This window comes from Astatotilapia calliptera, chromosome 14 (assembly GCF_964374335.1).
Source record: "Astatotilapia calliptera chromosome 14, fAstCal68.1, whole genome shotgun sequence".
NCBI classification, from domain to species: domain Eukaryota; kingdom Metazoa; phylum Chordata; class Actinopteri; order Cichliformes; family Cichlidae; genus Astatotilapia; species Astatotilapia calliptera.
The window spans coordinates 13211743-13238754 of NC_137435.1; the positions used below are offsets into that span (position 1 = coordinate 13211743).

The 27012-nt window shown below is 43.3% G+C and overlaps 1 protein-coding gene across 3 annotated transcripts; it reads right to left on the reverse strand.

Moving 5' to 3' along the window:
- Nucleotides 1–310: 310 nt before the first annotated feature.
- Nucleotides 311–27012, reverse strand: arhgap32a (Rho GTPase activating protein 32a). 3 transcript variants are annotated; one of them, XM_026191902.2, is made up of 22 exons: nt 26602–27012; nt 20150–20263; nt 19106–19211; nt 16924–17015; nt 16576–16660; nt 13688–13774; nt 13457–13594; nt 13258–13350; nt 12567–12689; nt 12307–12384; nt 10956–11037; nt 10672–10821; nt 8639–8741; nt 7723–7867; nt 7243–7325; nt 6771–6878; nt 6497–6642; nt 6175–6388; nt 4900–5045; nt 4654–4728; nt 3846–4523; nt 311–3665 (listed from the first exon to the last, which is right to left on the reverse strand). In XM_026191902.2, the coding sequence occupies exons 2-22, from the start codon at nt 20236–20238 to the stop codon at nt 1396–1398; spliced, it is 5091 nt and encodes a 1696-aa protein (XP_026047687.2). In that variant the 5' UTR covers nt 20239–20263; nt 26602–27012; the 3' UTR covers nt 311–1395. The 3 variants fall into 3 exon arrangements, with proteins under 3 accessions (XP_026047687.2, XP_026047686.2, XP_080144994.1); XM_026191901.2 differs by having other exon boundaries at nt 4900–5048; nt 26602–27011; XM_080288868.1 differs by lacking the exons at nt 16576–16660; nt 16924–17015; nt 19106–19211; nt 20150–20263; nt 26602–27012 and adding an exon at nt 14841–15180 and having other exon boundaries at nt 4900–5048.

Here is a 27012-nt window from a genome sequence, read left to right on the forward strand (position 1 = left end):
TCTCGTAGCAAGCAGAATTGTTTTTCCAACACTGTAGAGACCCCTAGAAATTAATTAGTTTAGATGAAAGCCATTAAAGTGTGTTCTTCGACAGCACTGCGGCCTATTGTTGCATTGTGGGTAATGTAGGTGCCATGTATTGATAAATAGCACGAAGAAAGTAATATCTCTGGTTACTAAGCATCCATTTTTAGACATTAACACTAATGAGTAAGGGTTGAAGGTAAAGTAAAGCAAAAAGATGCATATACAGTATCTTAAGTCATGTCCTCTAAATATATCCACGAAATAAGAGTTTGACGCACTGTAATCATTGATAATATATCTTTATTTTTTTTTCTTTACTCTCACTAAAATAACTCAATTAACATGTCTTAACAGAATATCCTCGTCTACATTAAGAATTTAAAAGAGCATCTTTAAAGGAATAAAACATGTAAAACACCACACTGTTAAAAGTTCCCCATGAAGAGCGAAGAAACTTTCATTACGCGACCAAAGCACGATGCCGCACAAAATACACTTTCACCGAACCGCATGAGCTGACTCGCATGTACATCTCGAGCATATTTTGCCGCGGTGCGTTTGACCTTAACGAAAGAAAAGGAAAATACGAAATCAAAAATCATAGCACTCATTGTTATTTTGCAATACACAATGTGTGATAAAGAAAAAGAAGCGCAAAGTTAGAAAGCATGAGGTTATCTTCCGCTTTACCGACCCTCCCAAAAAGTGCTAATTTGGATTTTAAACAAAGATTCTGAGCAAGCTGCTTCTTACAGAAAAAAATAGATACGCTATATATCAAGAGGCTTCATGTATACCACGTTAAGACAATGTGTTTCGTACACAGTTATCCTTAAAAGTGCTTGTTGAAGTCTGAGCAGACCAGAATAAAAAACAAATGTACAGTACATTGGCCACATGTTAGATGTGTTATTTATAGAAATATACGTTTAAAATGACTGTTATTTTATACACATTCTAAACTTTAAAATCATATTCATAAAACCAGTTAATTTACCTTGTCATCCCTTGTTGTGTTGCTTAGACATTAAATAAAATCTCTTCTTTTTTAAACACATTTTCTTCTCGTCATGCGTCTTAGTGTTTACACTCTTTTCATTTAATACAAGGCCTGCATACGATTCATTTGTTGGCTTCTAGCTTCCCTGGAAGCCACTGGGAAAATATGAAACTACCACTAACGCTGGCAGTATGATCCCCAGCAGCAGCAGCCTCACTTCACACTTTTTGTAGCAGCTCCTGAAGGTTAAAATAAACACACTTTCAAAGCAACAGTCTGTTGGTCTGGCTGAGGATAAAGTGCTGTTCTCCTTTGGCCCCAATGTGGAATCAGATAAAAAAACAAAAAAAACAAAACAGTGGTCAGAATCACTCGTAGACCCCGGCTTCTGATCTCGGAGCAGCGTGATAAAAAGCCTCATGACCCAGAGCCTGGGACAACAGTCTGTGCCCGCGGGGCGACATGCAGCCCTGGCCAGGCAGATATCCTGCCACGGCTTTAACGGATCTTGTGGGTTTAGGCTTGGGTGCTGCGTAATACCCCTCCATGTGGTCATATTGTGTGGGCCTGACTTTAGTGCTCTGAGTCCTTCTGTTGGAAAAGGATCCCAGATGTTCGGGATCCATTTGGGATTTGGCGTGGTAATGGTAGTAGTGACGGTTTTCTCTGGTGCTCTGCGACCTCCCGGGTCTCCTGAGGATGCTGGGTTTCACCATACCAGAGTAGCTGTTGACAGCGTTGGTCATCATTAATCGATCCTGGTCGTGACCTCGCGTATGGCTTCTGTCGTTGTGCTCGACGGTCTTAAAGTTAGGACAGCCTCTTTCCGGGAGCGAGGGGACTTTGCGAAGCGGTGGCTGCTGAGAGGAACGCTCTTTGATGTGAATCCGCCTGGAAGGCCCCGAGTCCGCGCTTGAGCGGTGAACGCGCTGCCGCCTGGTGACCTCGGGGTCTACCGGTTGGGACCTCTGGGAAGTCGGGGATGTAAGCATAACATTTTGTCTTTCCATCTTGTCAGCGGAAAGGAGGCAGGCATTTCCAGGGTCTGACTTGCTTCTCGTGTGTGCGATGTCTCTACTTCTTGTGTCAGCAAGCGAGATGGGACTCTCGCAAGGAGACGCAGCTGGATATGTGTTTTTATGTCTGGATTTACTCTCCTGCATGACTGGTTGATATAAGAGTCTTTCAAAAACTTCTGCGTCTCTCGCCTCATAAACAACAGTGTCCCTGCTTTCTATGAAAAGCTCTCTGTTCACAGGGGGGACGCGCTGAGGAGAGTAGTTGTAGTAATCTGATTGTCCGCTTTCTCTTGTTGAACGCACGGTGTAAGACTTACTGTGTCGGATGCCGCTTTGCCGGCAGGGCTCTGCGTAATAGCGAGAGCCATCTGCAGGGTTCACATTTGAATAGGGACTGTAGTGGTAGTCAGTGTGTGTGTTCTCAAACTGCGGCCGCACAGGGTGAAGACCAGTCTGATTCAGCCTCTGATAAGGTGCTTCCTGGCCTGCTGTCTGCTCGACATAAAACATGGTGTCAGGGGGCAGGACTTCTGTCTCTGCCAACTCGTAATGACTAATCTGAGGGGCATGGAAGGAGCGAGCCCTCCGGATGGCCGGGTGCCCGACTACTCTATCGTCTGACCTCTGCCACTGGCCTTGTTGCCTGTGGCAGCCACTGATAAGGTGCTCATCTCTATGGTATCGTCTGTACTGAGGTGACAAAGGGTGCCTTAAACCTAAACTGCTGTAGCGGCCTTCGGAGGACTGCCTGTACAAGCCTTTTGGCCCAGAAAGGTGAACCGGCAGAGCATCAGGCCGAGGGCAGTGAGGTGCAGGCATTCGTGCTGCCTGAACTGGTCGGTGATGATGATGATGATGATGATGATAATGTTGATTACTGTAGACATCCTCAAGCATGCCGAGCGGCGTCTCCTCTTCTGGGCTGTAATGATGCGTTAAGGAGGGCTGTAATGGACGCGGAAACACCTCCTCGATGGATGCGGGCATGGAGGTCTCTGCCAGAACGGAGCGGAAATTAAAAACGTTTATCGAGTCCGGGTTGACGTATCCAGGAGAAGCCGATGGGCTCTGAGGCGAGTAGACGGGCTGAGTGGGTGTTGACACTCCAACACTCTGATAGGTGTGCTCTGTTTGCGTGACATCGCTAAGCTCTTTTTTCTCTCTGCAGTCCCTCCTCTCAGCGCTGCCTTCATCCAAGCTCCCTGACCCGAGCGGACTGACATTAGGAGTGAAATTGCACATGCTTTCCTGTCCGTCGGTGACCTGTAGCGACTCTGAGCAGAGGTGCGGAGGCAGGAAATGAAGAGGATGAGAGTAGCAGTGGGTCTCCGCAGGGCTGTGCACCGATGTTTGCCACTGGGAAGCAGGGGAGACATTAGAGCCGCTGTACTCCTGGGGATATGCTTTGAGATCAAGGACTGAGGGCCGTGGTGGTCTGTCCTGGACGTGAGATGCTTCCGGTCTGTGAAGCGGATGCACAGGGACATTGCTTCTTCTTTGGGAGCCACTGCTGGCCTTTTGGGCAGTTTCAGCCAGAGCCAGAGCCAACTTGCGTGCGGCACTCGTCAAGGGAGGGTGAGGAGGGAGAACAGAAACTGAACTCATAAGTCTATCTGTTCCTGGGGAGGGATAAGACAAACAACGCTACAGTATGACAGGACAAACAAAGCTATGGTAAGACATGATGGGACAAGACACAAAAGCTTTCATAAGAAACTAAGAAAGGCATTCTTATTTAAATAACCGCTAACTTTACAGTATAAATCAAGTATGCAATGTGAAAGAGCAATGGCACTAACCTGGATCGGACATGTTCTGTGCAGACTGAGTGAGGTCTGTCACAGCTGATGCCTGGCTCGCTGTGCTGAGTGGGCTGCAGTGTTGATAGGACGCTTTGGGCCCTTTTCCATCTGCCAGTGGAGCGTCACTGTTATCCGCTGGGGTAGAAGAAACCTTCTGAGGTGGCAGAGACATGGATGCAGACTGAACATCTGCTTGCGTCTTAAATGATTTCTTCCTGAGTTTAGGGGAGAGCTGCTTGTAGCTAACCTTCCTCACACCTTTACTGAGCACTGGACTAATGTCTGGAGACTGTAGGCAGGCCAGGTTGTTGTTGTTAGGAGAAGAGATGAGCTCTGATTCACTGGAACAACCAACATTCTTCCTCCACTTGTTTGTATCTTTACCGTGTTGTGGTCCAGGGGTTGCTGAAGGTGGGCTGCACTGAAAAGACATGGGGTCAAAGTCTAAAATAGAGATGCCTGCAGCCGGTGGAGAAAGGTCGAGGTCATCCTCCTGGTGCGGAGGTGAAATGCCTGCTGCAGTACTGACACGGTCAGCACCAGCATGACTCTCGTGTGGCGGTTTTGTTTTGCGGTCGCGTTTACTGCCGCCGTTGTGGAGGTCGTCTTTACTGACGGCAGACATGGCCTCGCTAGTTGAACGAGGTCTGAGAGGACGGTAACTTGGAGGCTCCCCTGGGATGGAATAAATTATACTCATATTATATTTATACTGATTATTTAGTAGTATGTTGTACAAAAATATTATAAACCACTGGCAGCATGTTTGAAGTGTAAAAAATAGACAATATTAAACATTAATTACCTTGTAAATTTTGCAAAGAGGTGAGAGATTCTTCACTTTTGGTAGAGCGCAAAGTGCCACTATCTCCTCTTCCCCCTGCAAACATTTGATCAAATTAATATTCCTAATAAATTAATCAGCATCTCTAATAAATACATCAATCAGTACAAGAAAGCGATAAATTAAAATGCAAAAAAAGAAGCAATAAAGATTTGGGGTACAGAAGCTGCATGTTTTCTGGCTGCGCAACAGCAGCAGTGAGCTGACCTGGCAGTGCAATGCTCTTTATCTCGTTAGGCTCACTGGGGTGTCGCTTCAGTTTACGTTTGGACACAGAATGGGATTTTCCCAGGTGGAAAAAAGAGAGCCAGTTCCCCACTGGAGACTTCTTAGCCTTAGCAGGAGGCCGCTTGCTGCTGCAACACAGAAACGCATCATTTTCAATACTGGCGCTTGTTTCTAAAAGTACAAGAAGAAGAAATAACTGCTGTGAACAAAAACAAGACATTAGTAGTTACTATTTTTTCATTATATGATGTGATTAATTATCTAGTCTACAACCAGAGTGTTAGCGATGACTCACGATCAATCACAAATTGCATGATATTGTGAAGTATGAGAAGAGAGTGAAAGGTTTTCTTATCATTGGCTGTAGTACACAAACGTATTAGAATTCAAATCCATTCAAAACTCAAAGAGGATCCTGCCACAGCCATAAACAGCATGATCATCATGTCATAGAGTGGACCGGATTAGCACAATGATGATAGGAAACCCCCGACCAGTAATACGAGCACTGACTCAGCGATTATGACCAATAGGAGCATGTTCATCACCATCTAACAGGATACACGTGGCAAAGTGAAAGTTCGAACTCTCCTGTCATTTGTTTTTTCAGCTTTTTTCATGTTGTTCAAGCATGTTTATTATCATGGAGGATCTCATGTTAATGACTTGAATGACTAAATTGTTTGAACTGATTCTTCAGCCCATCAGGAGCAAGAATTTGTAAGTGGTGTGCATGAAGGTCACACTGTGAAAATGGAAAAACCTTGTAAGTGACCTTATCCACACATTTCTTTTTTTATGTGTTACAATTTGTATTCAGCCAAATTGTTGTAAAACTTGAGTGAAGACCCATTACGTCATCATCGTTAAGTGCGATTAAACTGTGACCAATACTGTAAACGGACTGACAGATGACGGATGCCTCATCATGGCTCATCAGTCATCTGATTGGACTAAAAAAAATAAAAAAATTAAAAAAGAGAGAAAATGCAAAATTCCCAAAAGTGAACTTGACATTTTCAGATACTTGTTTTGGCCGATTATTCATCTCATGGCATCTAATTAAAGAATAATTTAGTTATAAAGTTTGCAGCTTTGCTTTGTAAATGACTTTTAATTAAGTGCCAAATATGCTGCTCATCCATTAACTGTTATCAATAAACAGATCAGATCGGGTGTGACAACACGTGAGTCGCGGTTCGAGAAGCAGAAGGATTCCTTCACATATATCACAGAAGGCGGCCATATACCAACCTCTCTATCGGAAGCTCGATGACTGTGTGGAACTTGCCGAGGAGAGCTCCTGGTCCCTCTCCGACCTCGATGTAGTCACTGTGGGTGAGGCAGGGGGTGGTGGCCGGGGAGCTCAGATGTACCTGTGTGCGAGCCTGAGCTTCCTCTATAGACAGTAACTTAGTGGATGGGGAGCAGACCATCAGGGACTTTGGTCTGGATAAGGTGTTGTTACCTAAAGTTGAAATGTTCAGTGTGTTAGAGATGCATACAGGGTATATAATGTATACAAGAACTTTTATAATCCTTGACTGGGAAACAGTTTAAAAAAAAAAACACTTACCAGTCCTTTCCCTTATGATCGAATTAAGTTTGGGGCTGAAGAGAGCCTCAGTATTATTGAGGATGAATTCCACCACCACCGACTGGATACGCACCTCCATGAACGCGGCCGTGCCGCTAAAGCAGGCCGACTCGATCTGTCTGGACCTGAAACACAGCAAAGCACAGCGCAACCCATTTCACAGCTCTGTACCACTGAGACATGCCCCAGTTCACCGTCACAGAAAGGCTAGAATGAAACAGCAAAGCTAATGCTGTGACGCTATGATAGTCACCTGAGGAGGTTAGGTGCCCAGACGATAGCTAAGTTTTTTGTGTGCATGTTAGTGATGGAGCTGAAGGTGGCGAGTTGGGAGAGGTGCCTCATGAGGAACTCCAGTGTCCTGCAGAAAAAAAGTAAATTTTTAATCTAAGCTTTTTTCTTTTTAGACTTTAAAATTGACAACTTTAGCTTATTGTATCTGCTCAAACCCAACACAGTTATCCTTCCTATTACCAATAAAAAGATTTGAAACTGGTAGGATCAGTTTTTCAAATCTCAAGCTAAATAAAATAACTTTCAATTGCTGTGTTTGGTGAATATGTGAGACATTTTTGTAACTGAGATATCGGCTTGTGTAGGAAAACGGGATCTCACGGCTTCCACAAACCAAATCAGGCTCTCAGCAGGGTCCGACATGCTGTTTACAAAATCCCATTTCTACTTCAGACCACCAGGGTGCAGCAGCAGCGAGCTTGAAAGCTGACCTGTAATGTGGAGGAGGCAGCTGCTGGATGACATTGTGGATTTTGACCAGCCTCTCCTCATCTGTGGCTGCAGACACAGCCTCCTGTAAAAAGACAGAGGATAAAGCGCGCATGACTTCGAGACCGTTAATCACAGCCGAGGGAGTTTCCTCAACATCCCCGCTCTCGTTTTCCCCCTCTTCTTTTAAATATTCAAAGCAGCCACTGTTTTGTCTCGCTTAATCTGCTATTCGGGTTTTAACATGCACAACCCCCGCTGTTCCTAGAAAGCTCAGCGTGATGCACTGACCCCATTTTGAGCAGCACTTCAAAATGAGCAGAAATTTTGAAATGATTTCCTCTGTTCTTTTGTCAACACTGAATAACTAGAAATAGGTTCCTCGCAGCTTTTTTGCCCTACTTGTAATACTTGACACTGTTGCAATACCAGCTTCCTTTCTGATATCTATTCCCAGTGTAAACCCGTGCTGTGGTCCTTACCGAGAATCTGTCGTAGAGCTGGTAGGTGAGAAGAGGGTTGGGCAGCTCCCTGAAGTACAGTTTGCAGAGAGAGCCCACTGAGTGAATATCCTGTGTGTAGACGTCTCTGCTCAGGTCTGGGACCTGTTCAGAGTCAAACTCATGCCTACATGGAGACCAAAATAAAGAGAAAGCAGAACAGTGTGGGAGTCATCCTACTGCCCATCTGTCAATATATGAGAAAAACAAACAACAAAAACAGGACTATAAGCTCCTTTTGAGGCAGAAATCATTAATTTACCACATGATAATTATTATTACTATTTCAGTGTCTTTGTTTAAAAAAAAAAACTTCATTCTTGCATCTAATGCAGGAAATCTATTAATAAACTTGCTGATTATTATCAGAAAATCGTCGACTGCTTTTTTATCTCCTGTGTTTTCATAAATGTTGAAAGACTATTTCATGTGGTGTCAGTCAGTTTTAAGTGAGAAAAGACGTTTTGATTGGCTGTCAAACACCATCAGGTTCTGTGCCTAATTTATGTACTGATGGGGGATTGTTTCACAAATTCCTCCTGGCAAGCATAAACTAGATGAGAAGACCATTACAGCCGTTCAGAGCTGCACAGCTTGAAACAAATTGTGTTTGATGGATTCCAAGAGAAGCAGCTCAAAAAGAAAATAATATTTAATGAATCTCAGTATATTTCCAATTACTTATCATAATTCAGTCACCAAAAAAGCTTTTGAAAGAAAAAAGAAAATAAGCAAAAAGAAGAAAAAAAAAGACACTGAAACCCCAGAGGGAACTCAGACTAGAGGGAATATTTTAGAAGGTAGATGCCAGTTTTGGAATTTGGTCCTTCCTGGGAATCCTCAGGAATTGTTTAGGGTTATATATCGATTTTGCAGCATGTGCGAAACAGGCACAAACCTCAGTTTCTGAATGTTGGAAGAGATCCCTGAGAGCCTATAGATCCCATCCACCACTCCATGTTTCTCTATGAAGTCTGCACAACTCTTAACAACCTGGGGCACTGCAATAGACAAAAGATGGTCAGCGACATGCTTCATTCCTTTAGGATATCTGAAGTTGTCTATGCATTACCACATAAGAATAAAAAACCCCAAAACTCATTGTTCCTCTGATTAACAAATGGACTCTCCTCTCAAGCAGCCTGCCGTAGATCTTACAGAGGAGGCTGAAGAGTGTGATCCCCATGAAGCTGGAACACATTCTCCGGTCCACCTTCTTAAAAAGAGAAACCACTACCACAGTCTGCCAGTCCAGAGACATTGTCCTCAAGTTCAGTGCTTTGCTGCAAAAGCATGCCCACTAACACAGCCCTGAAACATCCGGTTACTTAAGAAATTCGAGAAGAATCTCATCCACCCCAGGAGCCTGGCCATCAGTGATGGGCAAGTCTTCCCCCTGGTCCCCAGTCTCTGATTCTTCTGTGGAAGCCGTGCTACTGGGATCTAACTATTCCAGTGCACTACACTTACTGTAGACAATGTGAGTAGAGCCCTGCTCTCCCCTCCTGGAAAACCTGATGGTTTGCCACAATTGCCCCAAAGTCTACTAAAAGTTTTGCACCATGGTCTCAATAAACTCCTTTTTTGCTTCAGCTACAGCACAGCTGCACTCCATACAGCCTGCTGGTAGAAATGAGCTTCCCCCAGAGGGTCCATTGGATGAGTTAGGGAGGTGGTTGGGGAGAGGGAGGCCTGAACATATTTGCTTAGACAGCTGGCCCTGTGACCAATGACTCAGATAAGTGACAGAAAATGGCGGATGTAACAATAAAACATCCGTTTTGTCTTGATTCGGTATACTGTGCATCTCTACATGTTATTACAAGCCAAGACTTTTACTAACCACTGCAGTCTGTTTACTGGGTTGGCCATCACTGACCACGGGCAGGTAACAGTGGTAAACGTCCAGCTTATCTCCGCATCATTCTCTGTTTCAACTCCAATAGTCACATTTAAATAGCTGCTTTTTTAGTGTGTTTTTGTGATAATCTGCTATTTTCGCACCTTAGACATGGATTACTTTGCAGTAAAGACTCAAACACGCTTATAGCTAGTGTCAAATTGAAAGTCGTCATTAAAAATATCCTTTCTTCAGGTGTTTTATAAGTTGAAGGTTTTCTATATCACGTTGCTTGTGTTACATTTTGCACACATTTTTGATGCCTCGATCGGTTCTTTCAAAAGCAATTTTTGAATGGGACGCCCTGACAAAAATCAATCATACCACGAAGTACTGCATGTGCAGCCAAAGCCCGAAAACCTGGATCGTATTTCTCTGTACCACAGCATGGCTCGTTGTGCTATGCAACAATTAAAAACATTTCACTGAGTCAATGTGTTGCAGTGGATAACAGGCTCATTCATCACTGTAAATACAAGGTACTGTGGTTTATCTTGAGCGAATCCAAAACACACAGTCCTGAGGCTGTTAAGACTCTTGAGTGAAGTGTTTACGTAGCATTTAAACATACATCACCCACCTTCAACAGGGAAAAACACTGTAATACAACTGGATTTTTTCCTATTTCAGCTGTTTTCTATGAATCATTACTCACTGGCTGAAGTGTTCCCACGAGGAAAGGTTACAAGTAGGCATCGCTTCATTGTAAGGAGTCACAACACAGGTGAAATTACATTATCCAGCGTGAAGAACAGATTTTACTACAATATTTAGCAAGAAATGTATGAAATTAAAATAATACACATGATGAAAGTCACATGAGTATTGTCTACCTATTGACCCGAAGGCCTAAAAACCCAAAATACACAAAGCAGTTTTGGCAAATCTACAAAAATCTATAGAGCCATAGATTCACGAGGTAATCCCTGCTTTGGGATTAGTTCTTACCTTCCAGCAGTTTACACTGAAATGTGAACAGCCAGCAGGTAAAAATGATTCACTGTAAAATGAGAAATAAAAATCCATTTTACCCTCATGTCCTGAGTTGTGGAGATGTTCCCCCAGGTCACAGCCAAACACACGCTCTCGGAGGATGCCGCGCTGCCTGAGCTTCTGCGGCGGCGGTCGAGACTTCATAAAAGACCTCAGGAACGTTACCAGCTTTCCATGCTTCTTACACACTGATTAAGATGAAACACACAACCAACATACATATAACAGGCGAGTGAAATCAATCTGACTCATATCCTGGAAGCAAGTCTTAAATAAATCATCACGCACCGACACACACACACACACACACACTGAAAAGTACCTGGCTTTGGCACTGAGCTTTGAACACTGGGGGGAATCTTGTCATTTATCAGCTCAACACAGTCACAGGGGAAGAAACCAACCTGGAAGAAGAGAGAAGAGAGACTGAGAGGACTAAAGGGGAAAGACAGAAACTGTGATACGCTTGAATGTTAAAAGGACCAGAGGGGGTGTTTTATGCTGGAGCAGACTGTTATACGGCGAGGGTGCAGAAATAGGTCAGGAAGCATGAGACGCTGCCTCAGACGCTAAATCCTCAGCTATCAGCTGCAATAGTGTGGCTGGCATTGTTTGTGACAAACAGACACAAAACCTGTGAGTCTGTCTCGTTGCGTCTAGATCCTCATTGCAAAACGTGCTCCTGTTGGCAGCAACTACTTCTACTCTAGCAGGGACAACAACACATTTGATTACTTTGGTAAGGCATCCTGGAGTTGCAGGCCAAACCTATTATTAAATATATCCACAGACTTTGTATGGATATTGTAAATGGTTCATTTATTTCAAAGCATCAAATTTTTAAAAACATTTTCTGCTCTCCCATCTCCAATTTGCATAAAAATGTTGTGCGTCCAAAGTCTGAGGATATAACGATTGCTGTGAAATTTAGGCTTCATATGCTAATTACTTTGTATACATTGTATTTCTGGTTTGTTGAGCCACTCCCAGCGTGTTTTTCGTTCACACTTTGAAATCTGAAACTATATTTGAATATGAATATCTCATAAAGTATCCACAATAAAATGCCTGAAATGTTTTTATACATCAAACACAGCAAAATAATTAACAGTTATAAGAAAGGGATTAATAATTAACTTTCCTGTCATAAGTGTCGCGAGGCCAAATTGCCGTTTCCTCATGCCGAGATCGGTATCTCCAAGACCTTAACTCCCCATTCCAACAGTAAGTCTAAAGCCACAACTGCTGCAGGCAAGCAAGGACACACGCTAACTGCCAGAATATATATGAAAATGCTACATTGTTGCATTTTTAATGTCTCTCTGACTATATTTTAAACTTAATCTGGATTATCAGACTGCTCCGGGGCAGTAGGACTCGAAAATTAAAATACACAAAACATATTTTAAAAACATTATTTGCTTAGTTATAACTAGAGTACCATTTAGAAACTATTCAGATCTTTTTGGATCAGACACAAAATGTTTTTGAAACCAGAGAAAGTCGAGCAGAAGACCCATGATGATAGAATGACTCAAAAATATTAAAAGGTAAAACAGAACAGGGATGCAAAGTGGGACACCTCTGGTTCTCTTTAATTAAATTCAAGGTATTACCTGTTTTTACCTGTATTATTATACAGTAGAAAGAGGACATTTGTGCATTTATTATACCTGAAATCCATGTTTCCCTCGCCACCAGCCTGTGTCTTCTTTAGGCGGCATGTCGATGACTGAAACAATGTCCCCCACCTGGATCACAAAGCGTGTGATGATGAGTCTGATCACAGGTGAGTCCATTAAAAAGGAATCATGATGGAATCAGAAATCTGCATATGCTAAACACTCGGTCAAATAAAATCTAGCTAAAGAAGAAAAAACAAGTTAAACAAATGGGAGTGTGTTTCTCATAGATGTTTTATAATAGCTGGTACCTCAAAGGTTAGCTCGTCTGTGGCCTGGGCTGTGTACCGCTTGGTGACGTGGGCAGCGGCGATGGCGGGGACATTGATTGAAGCTTCTTCAGACACCAGCAGATGGTTCCCCTTGTTGTCGATCTAAAAATAAAAAGTGTTACAACAGAGACGTGTTAGCCCAGTTTTTCTTAAGCACAGGAAGCAGGGAACGGGAGCTCTGTCGCTGCAGTAAAAGTGACAGAGACAGGAAGCAGAAGAGAGGGGAAAAAATATTTTCTTTTTACCTCCAACTTGACTTAATATCAGTCGTTCCCTGTTAAAGCAGGGCCTGAACAATGAACAGCATGTAGCATAAGCTATTAAACTATTAAAGCATGTTTATAACCCCTCAATGTCCAAAATCGTCATTAAGGCTACAGGGGAGGGCATCAAATGTAATCTTTATAGGCGAATGAGCTACAGGAGACGCACTACTTCACAAAATACACTGACAACCGCAAGTTCTTTCATGCTTGTGTTGATATGATCTTGGAGCTCTGGTTTCTCTCACCATCAGAAATGTGGAGGGTTAATGCTACCAGTCTTGCCCAGGACACTCTAAATTCTGTTGTGCTATTGTGCTAATTCTTGATTAAAATAAAAAACTTACGTTTTTCTGCAACAAAAGCAAAATGTCAGAACAAAAATCACCAAAAAGATAGTCAGATACCTCCATCCATGTTAATACCGGACCACAGTTGATCTTATTGTCAGCGATGTTAGAGAAGCGGGACAGGTAGGTTGCCAACATTGTGGCTACTGACTGGAAGGAAGCACATGATCAAGATTTGTAAAACACAAACTGTCTGTAACATTAAACAGATAACTTCAGGCAAATCTGTGATCTTATACGTTATGGACATAGATACCTCATCGGTGTCCTTCAGCGTGTCGTATCGCGGCAGCTCAGTGAGCTGGGAGTAACGACGGTCGTATATACACAAGTGCAGATGCTTGTCCAGCACCCGGAAGTCTTCATAAGACCTCTTCACCAGCCAGTTTCGACCCTGAGAGGACAAACAAATGATAAATGGAAATGGAAAGAAATATACGACATCGTGCGATCTAATCTCATTCACAAAAGTAGCAAGTGATGTTACCTGGCAAGTGATCTGGACCAGAAAGACCAGCTCCTTGGAGTCCAGCCCAGCCTTTGGTCCTTCACTCTGCCCCTCTGCAAAGGCCAGCTACAGAGAGACAAAGAAGCTAACGCTGAGAAGGCTGTCGTGCTAAATAATTGATCAGTTTAATACAACAACCTCTCTGTATATGACCTGGTATACAAGGAGAACTTCATGTAAGGACCCATTTCTGCATGAAATAGTAAAACCACTTTTACGCTGAACAGTGGAGTGAAAAAGTGTGATGAAAATCAAGCACCAAGGCACTGTGGGCAAATAATGCATTAATATAGGAGGATGTGAAGATTTTGTAAAAAAGGAATTCCGACAAATGATCTTTAAATGTGACTGACAGCCTTCGTGGTTAAGTTATTTGGCGGATAAGGAGGATATATATCATCTGCCAGCAGCACTTCACTATAAATCCTGCAGTATGAAATGTATAATAGATCAGCTGTTAGGATTTCAGAACTTGGAGGTGGTGTAGATTTAAAGAATATTTCTTTTTCTCTTCCTCCTCACTAATTTTTAATATGCCCCAAAACTGAAACGATCAAAGCTTCACTGTAGTTTGGGAATTTGTTGATAGACATTACTGTAGCAGCGACTTCAAAGGCCTCGAAGCCAAGGGAAGTTCTGGTTATTTATATCTGTTAGCAACTCATCCAGATACACTGTTATACAACACGCAGCGACCCAGTTACTGCTCAGCAGTAATACAGCAAACCACAGTGACAACGAACGCAGTCTGAGAAATTTGTATCTAAATAATTCATGATGGAAGAGCTCTTGTACACTGTGAGAATCTGAAATACTAGTCCCGACCAAACAGCTAAATTAGGTACGGACGGGTCAACGAGCCAAAGAGATTATGATGAGAAGGATTATGGACTGAATCACAGACAAAAAAGTAGGTTTCAATTTAAAAGATTTGAATAAAAATAAAACAGCAAAAATCTCAAAGTTTTCACCGAAGGCATGCTTGAGCATCACTTCTTCCGTGACGCTCACACCTCAGAGGCTCCTCTCTTCAAACTAGAGCATGCTAATGCACAAGCGTGACATTATTTCCTCACGAATATCAACCATCAGAAGCTCAGATGAATATATAGTCAACGCATGGTTATGTTACCTGCCACTAAGGCATCTCACATATTCCCCGCAGCTGGAGGAGGTGGCTCTCTCTTTGTGTGCAGCCGCAGTCCTGGACCTCAGCAAGCTCCTCCAACAAGCCAAATCTTAGCTCAGAGCAGCGGCTCAAACGCAGCTCGCCTATTTGCCGTCCCCTGCCGTTTTACCCAAAAAGCTCATTTCCAGTGCTTTGGATCATCGCGCGCTCATGCTCTGTTCTAAAAGCAGAATATATGAAAAGAGGATGCTCCCAACTGTGTGTGTGTGTGTATGTGTGTATATATGTGTGTGTGTGTGCGTTACCCCCCTTCCTGCATCCCTTTTTCGATCTCTTCCCCCTCCTCCCTCTCCTGCGCTCGGTCTCCATCACCCTCCTCCTCTCGCTCTCCCTCTGTCTCTCTCTCTCTCTCTTAACCCTCTTTCCTTTCTCCGGCAACAAAAGGGGGTTTGCCAGTAAAATGGGCTCAGCCGGCACACACAGATACACAAGCTCATCCATCATACAAAGGCACAAGACACAAAGATGACCCTTTGTCATTTCAAAACAATTCTCCTTCACTGCGCTCTCAAGGCGAGACTGCAGCTAATCTGGAGAGGGATCAATCAGGCAGGCTGCAGACAGAGGCAGTCTGCTGTCCTTGTGCTATTCTGCAATCATGATATATGAGACTTGATCAGCGCCTGGCTGCTGCACTATGTGGATGAAGAGACATGAGAAATGCATCACGGGACAAAGACTAATCTCTCAGATTAAGTCGAGGATTCATCACGTTGCATTGTGGCGTGCAATACACCCCACAGCAATGTCTCCACACACCCAAATTTCTATTTCAGCTTGACTCTGCCTTTTGTCTCCTTGTGGTGCTTTCCAAGGTCACTGGAACTGTGCTGCTTCCACTTCCCTCCACGCTGCTGATGCATCCATCACAATCATGGCAACCACAAGAGGATGCGCAACAGAGTCAGAGCATCCAAGAATCGAAGTCCCGTCCAGCCTGTTACACTGTAGCTGACTAATACTAGATGTAGGGATTCAGCCTTAAAGTATGTGTGCATACATGCATACACTGCTCTGGCAGCCTAAAGCTGACACTGGCAGCCTGTAGTTGGAGCAGCCTGTATCAGAGGTGACTGACGCACTCTGCTGGCAAGCAACCTGCACTACACCGAGGTTAACCAGGCGACTAACAATCACTTCCACACATGGATGAGCAGCCACTAAGGCTTCACTGCTTCTTATTATCACTGCAGTGAACAAAGTCTTTCTTAAACCTAGAAAATTATCTATATGTCCAAATAATTTATTACGTGGTTAAAGGAAAGGAATCCCAATCACTGACTTCAGAGGCCTGTGTTATGAAGCCGGATTTAAGGTTTAGTCTGTGCTTTTAGGTTAACTCTTCCCCTGCATCAACTATAACTGCAGCCACACTCACACACGTAACATGTGATTTATCAGACTGAGATTTTAAATTTGTCTCATACAAAATCCTACAATTCCTGGATAGAATAGACTATTTGCTCTATTGTGACATTTAAGGAGAAAGAAGGATAGAGCAGTAACTGTCCAGGAAAGGCAAACAAGGTTATCGATTCAGCTGCCACGCTGCGTTTAAAGAATGATTCCTTTCTGGAGCAATTCACTAAAACGGCCACTGAACTCGAGCCAAAGACACAATTACTAAACATAGAAACTCTGCTGCTGAAGTCACGGTGTAAGTATTTTCAGGTCTCACCTGAACATTGCCAAAATCAACTGTCTCATAGTGGAAATGGGCACACTCTGCCAATCTGGGAAAGTGACCTCTGGGAAAAGTCAGCCTGAAAAACAAAAACAAAAACAAAAAAATATAGCAAACGCAGCAACTTATCAGTATTTAAAACACTGAAAAAGAGAAGAGCAAAGTTTATTGGCATAAAAGAAGAAGAAGAAGAAGGGTGAGGTTAGGTCTGCACATGATAACAGACTCACTTATCTGTCTGTGTCACACCCGTCATTTTATAGGTCCTCATTTCAGTGGCCTGAATAAGAGGCCTGGTTTACTGCCTATAATAGCAGCAACACTGTCTCCAGGAACACCTACTTCTTCATGTTCTTGACCTTCATGCTGGCTGTGCTGACGCAGGAACGCAGGATGGGCTCAGCCGGGTGCTCTGTGATGTCATCGCTCCTTGCCTGCCAAACGGAGACAGCACCCTTCGATAAATGTCAGTCAGTCACGGGACAGCTGATGGAGAACCATTTGCAGTGACCACAGTAATGATGTCGATCACATGAAAGAGTGAAGGTGCTACAACTGAAGTGCTACACACTAAAGGAGTGACTCTAAGCAGTACAATAAGTTTTATGCTACAGCATAGTATGCAAGGCTAATATGTTATATTACTATATGCTGTGGTGTATTGCATTCTTTGCTATCCTATAACTGTGTTATCATATATGTGTTCATGTTTTGTTGAAATGTCATTTACACTAATATTAGCAATTCCTGTAAGCATTAGGCCTTTTCTTTCCATGGATTCTGTTACTGTACTACGTTGCTATTGTGCTCCATAGAGCTAGAAAGCCATGCACATGAATGGACAGATATATATTCTAGTACATAATGAACAAATACTGCTTTATCTGACTTGTTATCAAGTCAGATGTTATCAAGTTCATTACTTTGAACCAAAAATGTACTTTATTCAGCATATTTCATACCACCATGATGTCAACAACTCAGAAAACTGGTGCAGCAAACTTGCTCACTTTGAGGCAGAGTTCATTGGAATTTTTCCAGTTAGAAATCAAGTTTTCAATAGTGAACGCATGAATGCAGTATAAGCTGTAATCTTGTTCTTCTTTAAGCTGTTCCCTTTAGGGGTCGACACAGCAGATCATCCCTAGCATCCTCTTCTGTCACACCAACCCTCTGCATGCCCTCCTTCACTACATCCATGAATCTTCTCTGCAGTCTTCCTCTTTTCCTCCTGTCTGGCAGCTCTATAATCCACTTTCTTTGTCTAATATATCCACCATCTCTCCTCTGCACATGTCCAAACTATTTCAGCCTTGCCTCTCTAACTTTGAGCCGTCCCTGTGATGTACTCATTTCTAATCCTGCCAACTCTGCAACCTCCACCTTGGCCTCCTGACTTTTGGTAAGTGCCACCGTCTCCAAACATGTATTATAGCAGGTTTCTCTACCACTGAGCAAACTTCCCCTAACACTCTTGTCACTATCCTTCCGTCACACTTGTCTCCACCCACTCCACGTGTACATAGCTTGAATATCAAAATGCAAACTTGGAATTTTTTTTTTTTTTTTAAAATACAGTATACATTAAAAAAAAAATGCACACGTCATGTGACCACTTTGCCTAATAATCCCTCAGGAGGTAACCATGAGACAACGGGTATCTGGTGCCAGGACTTCCTGTTTTTTGTAGTCGTTATTGTTTAAGAATGTAGATACATTTTTAAAAAGCAAATAAGAAATAATAATCATACAGTCAGTAGTTTTTTTTTTGTTTTTTTTTTTAAATTGCATTTTAAAATGCATCTATGTTCGGTTAATCAAACAGGAAGTATTGGCACAAGATACATGCTGTCCCACGGTAATGACACTACCCCACAGCCACCCACCTTTGCTCTTCACAGGACTGTTTCCCTGCTTGCAGTCTAACATTGACCAGATGTAAATGGTTAATACTGCTTTAAGCAGAAACCAGAACGCTTCCAGGAACAAGAATCTAGCAAGTCCCTTGCTAACAGATTCTGCATATTCATGTGCAGATATCAGAGTTAAGAGAGATTAATATGGATAGAGAGAGATAGAAACAGACAGATGGTAATTAACAAACAAAATTCACCAATTTTACATCTTAAAATCCCCCTTCAGATAGATAAAGAAGACAAACAGAGAGAAAAGATGACATCATGTGTCTGTGGCATGACACCGTCATCACACCTTTACCTCAGCTGCTATCAAGCATGTCATCTCAGTCTCTGGTGAGATATCCTTAAATGCAAATTTACATAACAGCTGACTTTCACATGTCCGCCATATGACCTCGGTGACAAGATGCTGTGAATAACCTCCAGAACCAGTGCAGCCTCATGGAAGAAGGGAGACATCCATCTCTGCTGGTGTTTATGTGTTTTCTTGTATAAGTGATGAGTCAGAGGCGTGTTTGTGTGTGTGTGTGTGTGTGTGTGTGTGTGTGTGTGTGTGTGTGTGTGTGTGTGTGTGTGTGTGTGTGTGTGTGTGTGTAGGCGTGTACCATGATAGTGGATGTCTCCTGTGGTTGTTTCTCCTCTAGAGGATTACTGTTAGTGGCTTGAGGTAAGGCATCGTCTTTGTCCAGCTCGGTAGACGGTAACACGTCACTACAGGAAGACACAGGCCAGGAATTTAAATAAAAGAGAGATAACATGTCACAGTATCAACTGCTGTGCCACGGAGACTTTAAAATAAGGCTTGTCACTTTTTTTTAAAAAATACACCAGAGGGAGCAAGTGAGGAGGAATTCATAAAGTGTGGCTTGGTCTCAAATCCTGACATTGCAACAGCATGGCCCAGAAAACATGTTGTACAAGCACTGCAAGGTTTAAATTGCATCACATATGATAACTGGGAAATATGTGAAAATACTAGTTTAATCCAATCAGGTCAAGGTGGAAACATATGTTGCACAAATGTCCGTGATCCAGATTAATCTGAAAGCAAAACAAAACAAACTGTAGCACATTTGGGGTCTGTTGGATGCCCTTAGGAAAGCCAAGGTTGACTATTCAGTGAGCCATAAAGACAATTCACCCACAAGGGACTGCTTCACAAAACCGTCACTTGAAATGTGACTCAGTGTATTGAAGAGGGCAGGGTGAGGTTCCATTCAGCTCAACTTTTATGAGCAACAAAGCCAGGAGAGAGACAGAGCACGGTTTTGTCAGCGTAATTCAGCATGATGAGATCAGGACTCCTGGCCAGGAACACAGACACACAGTGTAATTTATGTGATCCACAGGGATACAGTGAATTGCATAAGAGAAGAAGAGATATGGTAAAGTCTGGACATGATGAAGCTTGAAACAGAGACAGTCTGTCTGTCTCTCTCTCTGGGGACAGGGTCATGTTTTAGCCTTAACGCTGTCCTGCTCTTACTTTCCTTCATGCAGCATCTCAAATGCAAAAACGCATGTAAATGAGCACACAAGCACATGATAGTTAGAGCTACGCACGCACACGTCTGTCTCCACACATTTTTATGTTTTTACATGATTCACATCAGCTGACATGATGTGAGAAAAAAAACAGAGCAACTCACCTCTCAAGGACGTCACTACTTCCTGGTTCTCCCTCGGGTCCTGAGGCAGCATTCTCAATCACCGCGGCAACCACGCATCCAGCCTCCATGATGCTGCTTTTCTGCAACTGTCCGCTGTAGAGAAACGTGAGTGGGAGGAGAGGGAGGGAGACAAAGCCAGAGTGGGTGGGTGAGCGTAAGAGTAGAGCATGGGAGAAGGAGTCCGATCCTATGAAGCCGCCAGACGTTAACACACTTGAGGCTGCAGCGTGCGCGACTCTCAAGGCTACAATTCACATAGCCCAGACTGTAATCTGCGATGACATCATGCTACAGTGCCAGGAGCTGCTTCAGGGATATAAAGAATGTCAGACGGCACATTCATGAGAGGATTTCATGAGAATATCAGCTTCTTTTCTTTCTTCCTTTTTTTTTTTTTTTTATCATTTTTGCACTGACAGGAGTTAGCTGGAGAAAACATCCACCTTCAAGAAAATGTCAAGGCTGTCATGGCAGTTTCAGTATGAGCCCCGGGATAAAATTAGTTCACTTAGCATCATTATCTTTGCTCATAGATATCCACTCACTGGCTATTTTGTTTGGTGCAACTGTTAAGCTGCTAGTAAATGCAAATATCTTATCAGCTAATCACATGGCAACAACTCAATAAATTTTGGCACGTAGAAATGTTCAGAACAACCTGCTTAAGTTTAAACTGAGCATCCAAATTGTTAATAGAGATGATTCAAATCACTTTGAATATGGCATTGTTGTTGGTGGTCTGAGTATTTCAGAAACTGCTGATCCACTGGGATTTTCCAACAAAATCATCTGTAAGGTTTACAGAGATGGTCCATAACTGAGAAAATGTACAGTGAGCACAGTACTCTGGTTAAAAATGACTTCGTACATCAGAGGAGAATGGCCAAAATAGTTCACACTGATGGGAAGGTAATAGTAACTGAAATAATCAATCATTACAACCAAGCTATGTACAAAAGCATCTCTGAATGGACAACATGTTGAACCTTGAAGCAGATGGGCTACAGCTGCTGAAAACCACGCCAGGTGTGACTCCAGTCACCTAAGAACAGGAAACTGAGGCTAGTGTCATAAAGGTGTGGGAGGTTTTTCCTGACAGACTTGGGGCTCCTTAGTGTTAACTGGCATGATTAGAAATGCTACAGCTTACATGAATATTGTTGCTGACCATGTCCATCCATTTGTGACCACAGTGTACTGATCCTCTGATTGCTGATTCCTTTAAAATGACAATGAGTATACTGCACAATCAAATAGAGCATCTATGGTGGAATGGGACGTTCACATCATGGATGTGCAGCCAACAAATTTGCAGCAACTGTGTAATGCTATCGTCTTAATATGGACTTCATCCATTATCTACTTCTAGTTATCTAGGGGCAGGGATAGCTCAGTAGGTAGAGCGGTGGCCCCATGATCGGAAGGTCGGGGGGTCGATTCCTCTGAACAGCCACCCTGAGGTACCCCTGAGCAAGGTACCATCCCTACACACTGCTCCCCGGGCGCCCAATGGCTGCCCACTGCTTCACTGAGTGAATGGGTTAAATGCAGAGAGGAATTTCCCCACGGGGATCAATAAAGAACACTTTCTTCTTTCTTTCTTATCCCTATCAAAGCACCACCTCACATTGGGAGGTCATAGAGTATACCCTGTACTGACCTTCACTCTGTTGCAAGTCACAGACAACTAAATAAGGTTCATACTGGTGCTGTCCAGGTGCAATTTTGGTCTGGGGTTATTTCTTATGTGCTCGGCTTGGCTCCAAGTCACGGTCTGTAGCCTATCCCAGTTACCACAGGGCGAGAAGGGGGGTACACCCTGGACAGGTCGCCAGGCTGTCGGAGGACCAACACAAGAAAACAGACGACCATTCATGCTCACATTCAATCCTACAGGCAACTTAGAATAACCAGTTAACCTAATCCCACCAACTGTATGTCTTTGGACTGTGGGAGGAAGCTGGAGTACCAGGAGAGAACCCACACAGACATGAGGAGAACATGCCAACTTCACACTCCAAAACTCAAATTTAAAAAGTTTTAAGTGTAAGAATGCGTAAGAATCATCATATTTGGAAAGGCTCATACCAATATGGCCCTGATCTATCTTACTGTCTAATGGAATCCAGTATCACTACTGACCTCCTTATGTACTGTAAACAAACAGAAGAAATGCCCTGATTAAGCAAACTCGGCACCACAATCTTCCCATAACTAGCTTCTAACCAATGTGGGTGTGCATTGTGAAACAGTGCATGTTAAAAGGGCGTGTGGGTGGAAAAAACAAGCCTCTTTTCACACCTCTGAGGTTCATCTCCAGCACTAAAAATCCCTCCATTTAACTCTAAGGCAGTTTTACCATCCCTAAGCAGCTCTGCTAATCAGCACAGAAATGTTTGGAGTAACAAGTAGATTCGTCAGCCCCAACTAACTGCTGCTGTAGTAGCAGTTTCCCACCAGCCCCTCTGGCCCAGAGCCTCACTGAGTTGCTGTTGACGGCCTTCTACAAAGCCTCCTGACTCAGCAGAATGTGAGCAGGCAGACAGGAATATGGGCCAGATCAGACTCCAATTCATCCACATCTCATACTGCATCTCCTCTCTAATAGACACTGTAACCTTGCCAAACGAGAGCCAACGTACTATACAAGCAAGCAGCAAACTAAGTTATTGTTTAGAAGTGTTGCATCAAGCACTGCTTCATAAGGGTCACCGGAGGGAATGTTTTTTGGAAAGTCATATAGAAGTGAAGACAGTATGCTGCCAATTAATGTGGCTCTAGAGGCACATGTAATAAAATTAGTGCCTCTATTTACAGCTTAAAAATCTAGGTTAACACAAAAAGATCCAAGCATTATCTCTTCATTGTTTACAATATTTCCTTTATCGTGCATTCCATGATTTAAAAAAAAAAGTGTGCTACATGGTACAATACCTGACCTTGCTGATGGCACCGCATAAGACAGTGAATCAAGCATAGGAACATGCTGTACTGTACACTGCAGAGGAGGCAGGCTAGCTGTGTGCTTTAAAGCTGCCTGACAGAAACAGAAGCCTGACAACTTGTGGGGGATGAGCTGAAGATAGCCGACAGCAACATATGATTGAGGGCTATACCAAACACCTCTCAGCATCATGAAAATCACAACACATGGAGGAAAAAACAGGAGGACTATTTTGGAATTGCCCCAAATAGCTTGAGCTATAAAAAGATAAAGCTGTCACATCTGTAAAAAAAAGTCATTACTCTAGTTGATCTTGGCAATGAAACAGGTAGCACATATTGATGCAGCCGTACAGGTGAGAAAAACACCATCCCGCCAAACCAGGCATCAAACCCATGTAACTAAAACTGCAGAGCTGCTGTACGTCAAGCAGAAATCATCTTTCCACCACATCTCCATCAGTCATTTTCAATGTGTTAAGCAAACCTAATCCAGATGTACAAATAAAGAAACCCTCTACCTGTCACTTAAAAAAAAGAAAAAAAGTAGTGCTGCTCTGATGTCAGGAGACTGCAACAGAGAGTGTAAAAGGATGTCACCTGATGGCCTAGATGGCATTTTAAGGAAAAACAGGGCAGCCTACACAGTCGTGCACACTTTTTATGAAACTGCTATCAGCATGTGTGCTGACAAGAAGAATGACTGCCTGTATATTTGTAGCTACAAACACACAGCAGATGTGTCTAAGTGAGTCACAGATACTTTATCACATATGAGAGGAGGCAGGAAGGCAAGCCAAGGAAGGAAGGAAGCTAAGAAGAAGGAGAGGGAATATGAAAATGTCTTTTTACCTTTCTCTGTAAAAATTGAATTTAACTGACACATATTAATGCAAAAATCGCTCCCATTCTGTGGACCTACAGTAAACAGTGTAATATGACGTAATCACACCTTCATTATGGAATTAGCAGAAGTCTAATGAAAGAGCAAAAAGAGTAACAATAAGGCTGCATTGTAATTATCACTGCTAGCTTGCAGAATGTTTGATTTTTACTTTTTAAATTTGATCCCTTACTGGCCAGATGATAAAACACACATTGTTGGAAGTTGCCTAAATAAATACTTCTGGCTACATGATAAGTGTAAATCTGCTACACTCTGTCCTGCTGTTTTCACCACATTTGGGTGTCTGTATTTCAGTGTTAGCTGGGCTGTGTGAAGCAGGTTTGCAGGCCTGTTGTGGTTAGAATGAGCCAAAATAGTAAAGATGGCAGGTCAAAAACCCAAAATGAGCTAGAAAAAAGCTGAAATTATCCGAGAAGCTGAGGTACACAACAAAGTGTGATGATAATCATAGATGGGGAGGAGGAGTCACCATGACACCACCCACTCATCTGTGAGTGGAGCATTTTGCCCGTCAACATCAGGGTCCTTTAAAACTACATTTCACATGTGAGGGGTGAATCCGAATAAGGAGAGAGGGCACGGCACACTCATAAACTTGTGACTTTAAATCACATGACAGCCAATCAGATACTCTGCTTTATAAACTATTTACTTTACATGGAACTATGATTACCAAAATGAACTTCGTGTTGGATTCAATAAGACTTGGAACTGGTGACTGGGACAATAAATATATTCGCAAAGTGTTTACTGAGGTCATGAATGGAAAAACAAGATGACTATATCATAGTTGCCAATAGTTGCTATTATAAAGAAAGCAGGTTTAAGGCCCTTGAGCACTGGTTCTACTTTTCAGACCCAAATACGATGCCCATTTCTTATATACGGTCTATAGTGATAACTGTCTCTGGGTATGTGACCCTTTCACATACACATGGCCATGGTATCTGTGAAGTTTATTAAATACCGACTGTATCAGCTTAAACTGCACTTTTAATAAAATTCTTTTATTTTTTCTGCAGAACCCCCCAAAAGGCAAGTGGCTGGCCGATGGAGGAAACTTGGTTTCATGCTCTCATTCTGAGCTCTGGATTGCAGTCAACACAGGCAAGAGACGCAGAGGAGAAAGCCCTGTGGTTACCATGGTAACCGCTCTCCCGTCCATCGTGACTTGATGCTCCTCCAGACTGAGGATGAGGTAAGCACAAGGAGGCAAATGATGCCTCAGAGGAACCTTTGGCCAGAAGCTCCGACACATCACCAGAAAGTCTATTTGTTGCTTCTCTGCACGGCAGGACTGAGACAGCAGGTGAGGCACTGCTCTCTGATAATGCCGTTTAAAAAAAATAATAAAAAATCAACTGTAGTTACTGAAGCTTGGGCTCAAATCACTTCATAGAGGGAGGAGGAGGAGATGGTGGTGGCGAGCGGTCATTTGATCTTATAATCTCCTTGAAATCAAACCACAGTGAGATTAAATTTAGCTTGGCCTTTGCCCCGCAACCTCCAGAGTTACAGTGATCCCCGGTGCCAGGCAGAGAGCGGGGTGACCAGCAGGGCGATTAAGTTGTATGCAACAGAGCCAAATATTTAATCAACAAGCTGATCTGTCACTCTGGATGACAGTCTAACCCTTACAATAAGATGAAGGTCTTTCCAGTATAAGCACGAGTGTTTACTTTGTCTAAAAAAAAGACATTTTACCATTTTACTGTGTAAGACAAAAAAAGAAAAAATGCAGGAATGCCAGAGGACAAGATCCCAGCTCCCTTTACAATCTAGTGCAATCTAATACAGCAATCCCTGCAACAGCTACAAACTTTGTAAAGCTCATGTTCAGCTGTCAGGGAGGTTTTGACTCAGCTCTGTGGAAATGCATTTATAAGGCTGTACTGTACAGTCGACTGGACCACATTACACAAAATACACATTACCATAGAATATGACTAATGTTTCTACTCTACAGCTATTTTATACTCAAGCCTCCACCACACTTGCCATATCTTACATAATGAACACAGCCTCACAAATTACAATACAATTCTTAGCTTTCAAACACTAAAGATCTTTCTAACTAATAAATAAACACATGGCAGAAATTCGAATACAGGAAGTGCAGGTGTCACAACACTTATTGCAGGGCAAGTGTTGCACTGTTGCAGTAACACGGGTCTTGGTTACACTGTGTCCACGCACTGCACAACAGTGATTCACAGACACACACCAGCAACGAAATCCTCTTGACAGACAAAGTCAGTTTTAATTCCCTGTGATGCAATCATGCGCATATTGCAGTCCCGTAAACCGACTCCTGGGATCCACTGGGAAAACTTCACAGCCTGTGTACTCTGACCTGTTGGGCCTGACAGATCAGCGGTCAGCTGCGTGCGTAACACACGCGCACACATAAACACACGATCATTAGTCAACTCTAATGTAAAGAATCACATCAGCTTGGTGGGGGGGGGGGGGGGTCTAAAATACGCGCGATGGTCACACCTTCGGCGGTTGACAGCACATTAAACCCGGTGTGGTTATGTCTGCACAGCCAGTTACGATCCCTGCTCAAACAGCAGCCTACCTGTAACTGTACCCGCTGCTCCACTCTGCTGCCTCCTCTATGCTGCACAGCGCAGGGCTCCTCGACGAGGAAACATGTTGTCAGCATCGCACTGCAGAAATGCGCGGCTCGGACTCACACTCGGGCTACGGCTGATCATCTGAGGTAGACGTTTTGCGGAGAAAACCGTTGACCGGGTGCGGCATCGCTGAGGCAGTGTGGGAGTCTTTCCGGGAGCCGCGACCGGACTGACTGAAAGGCTGGGAAATCTGCACACTCGGTGCCGGGAGCGCGCGCTGCTGAACTGACCTCGTGCCCGCGCCTAGGATGTTTTAGCCTCAGGGCTTCCCAGACCTTTCAAAGTCAAGGACCCACATATGAGGCAGGCATGAGGGTATTGCAAGCGCTTGTTGGAGAAATATTCACCAGTCC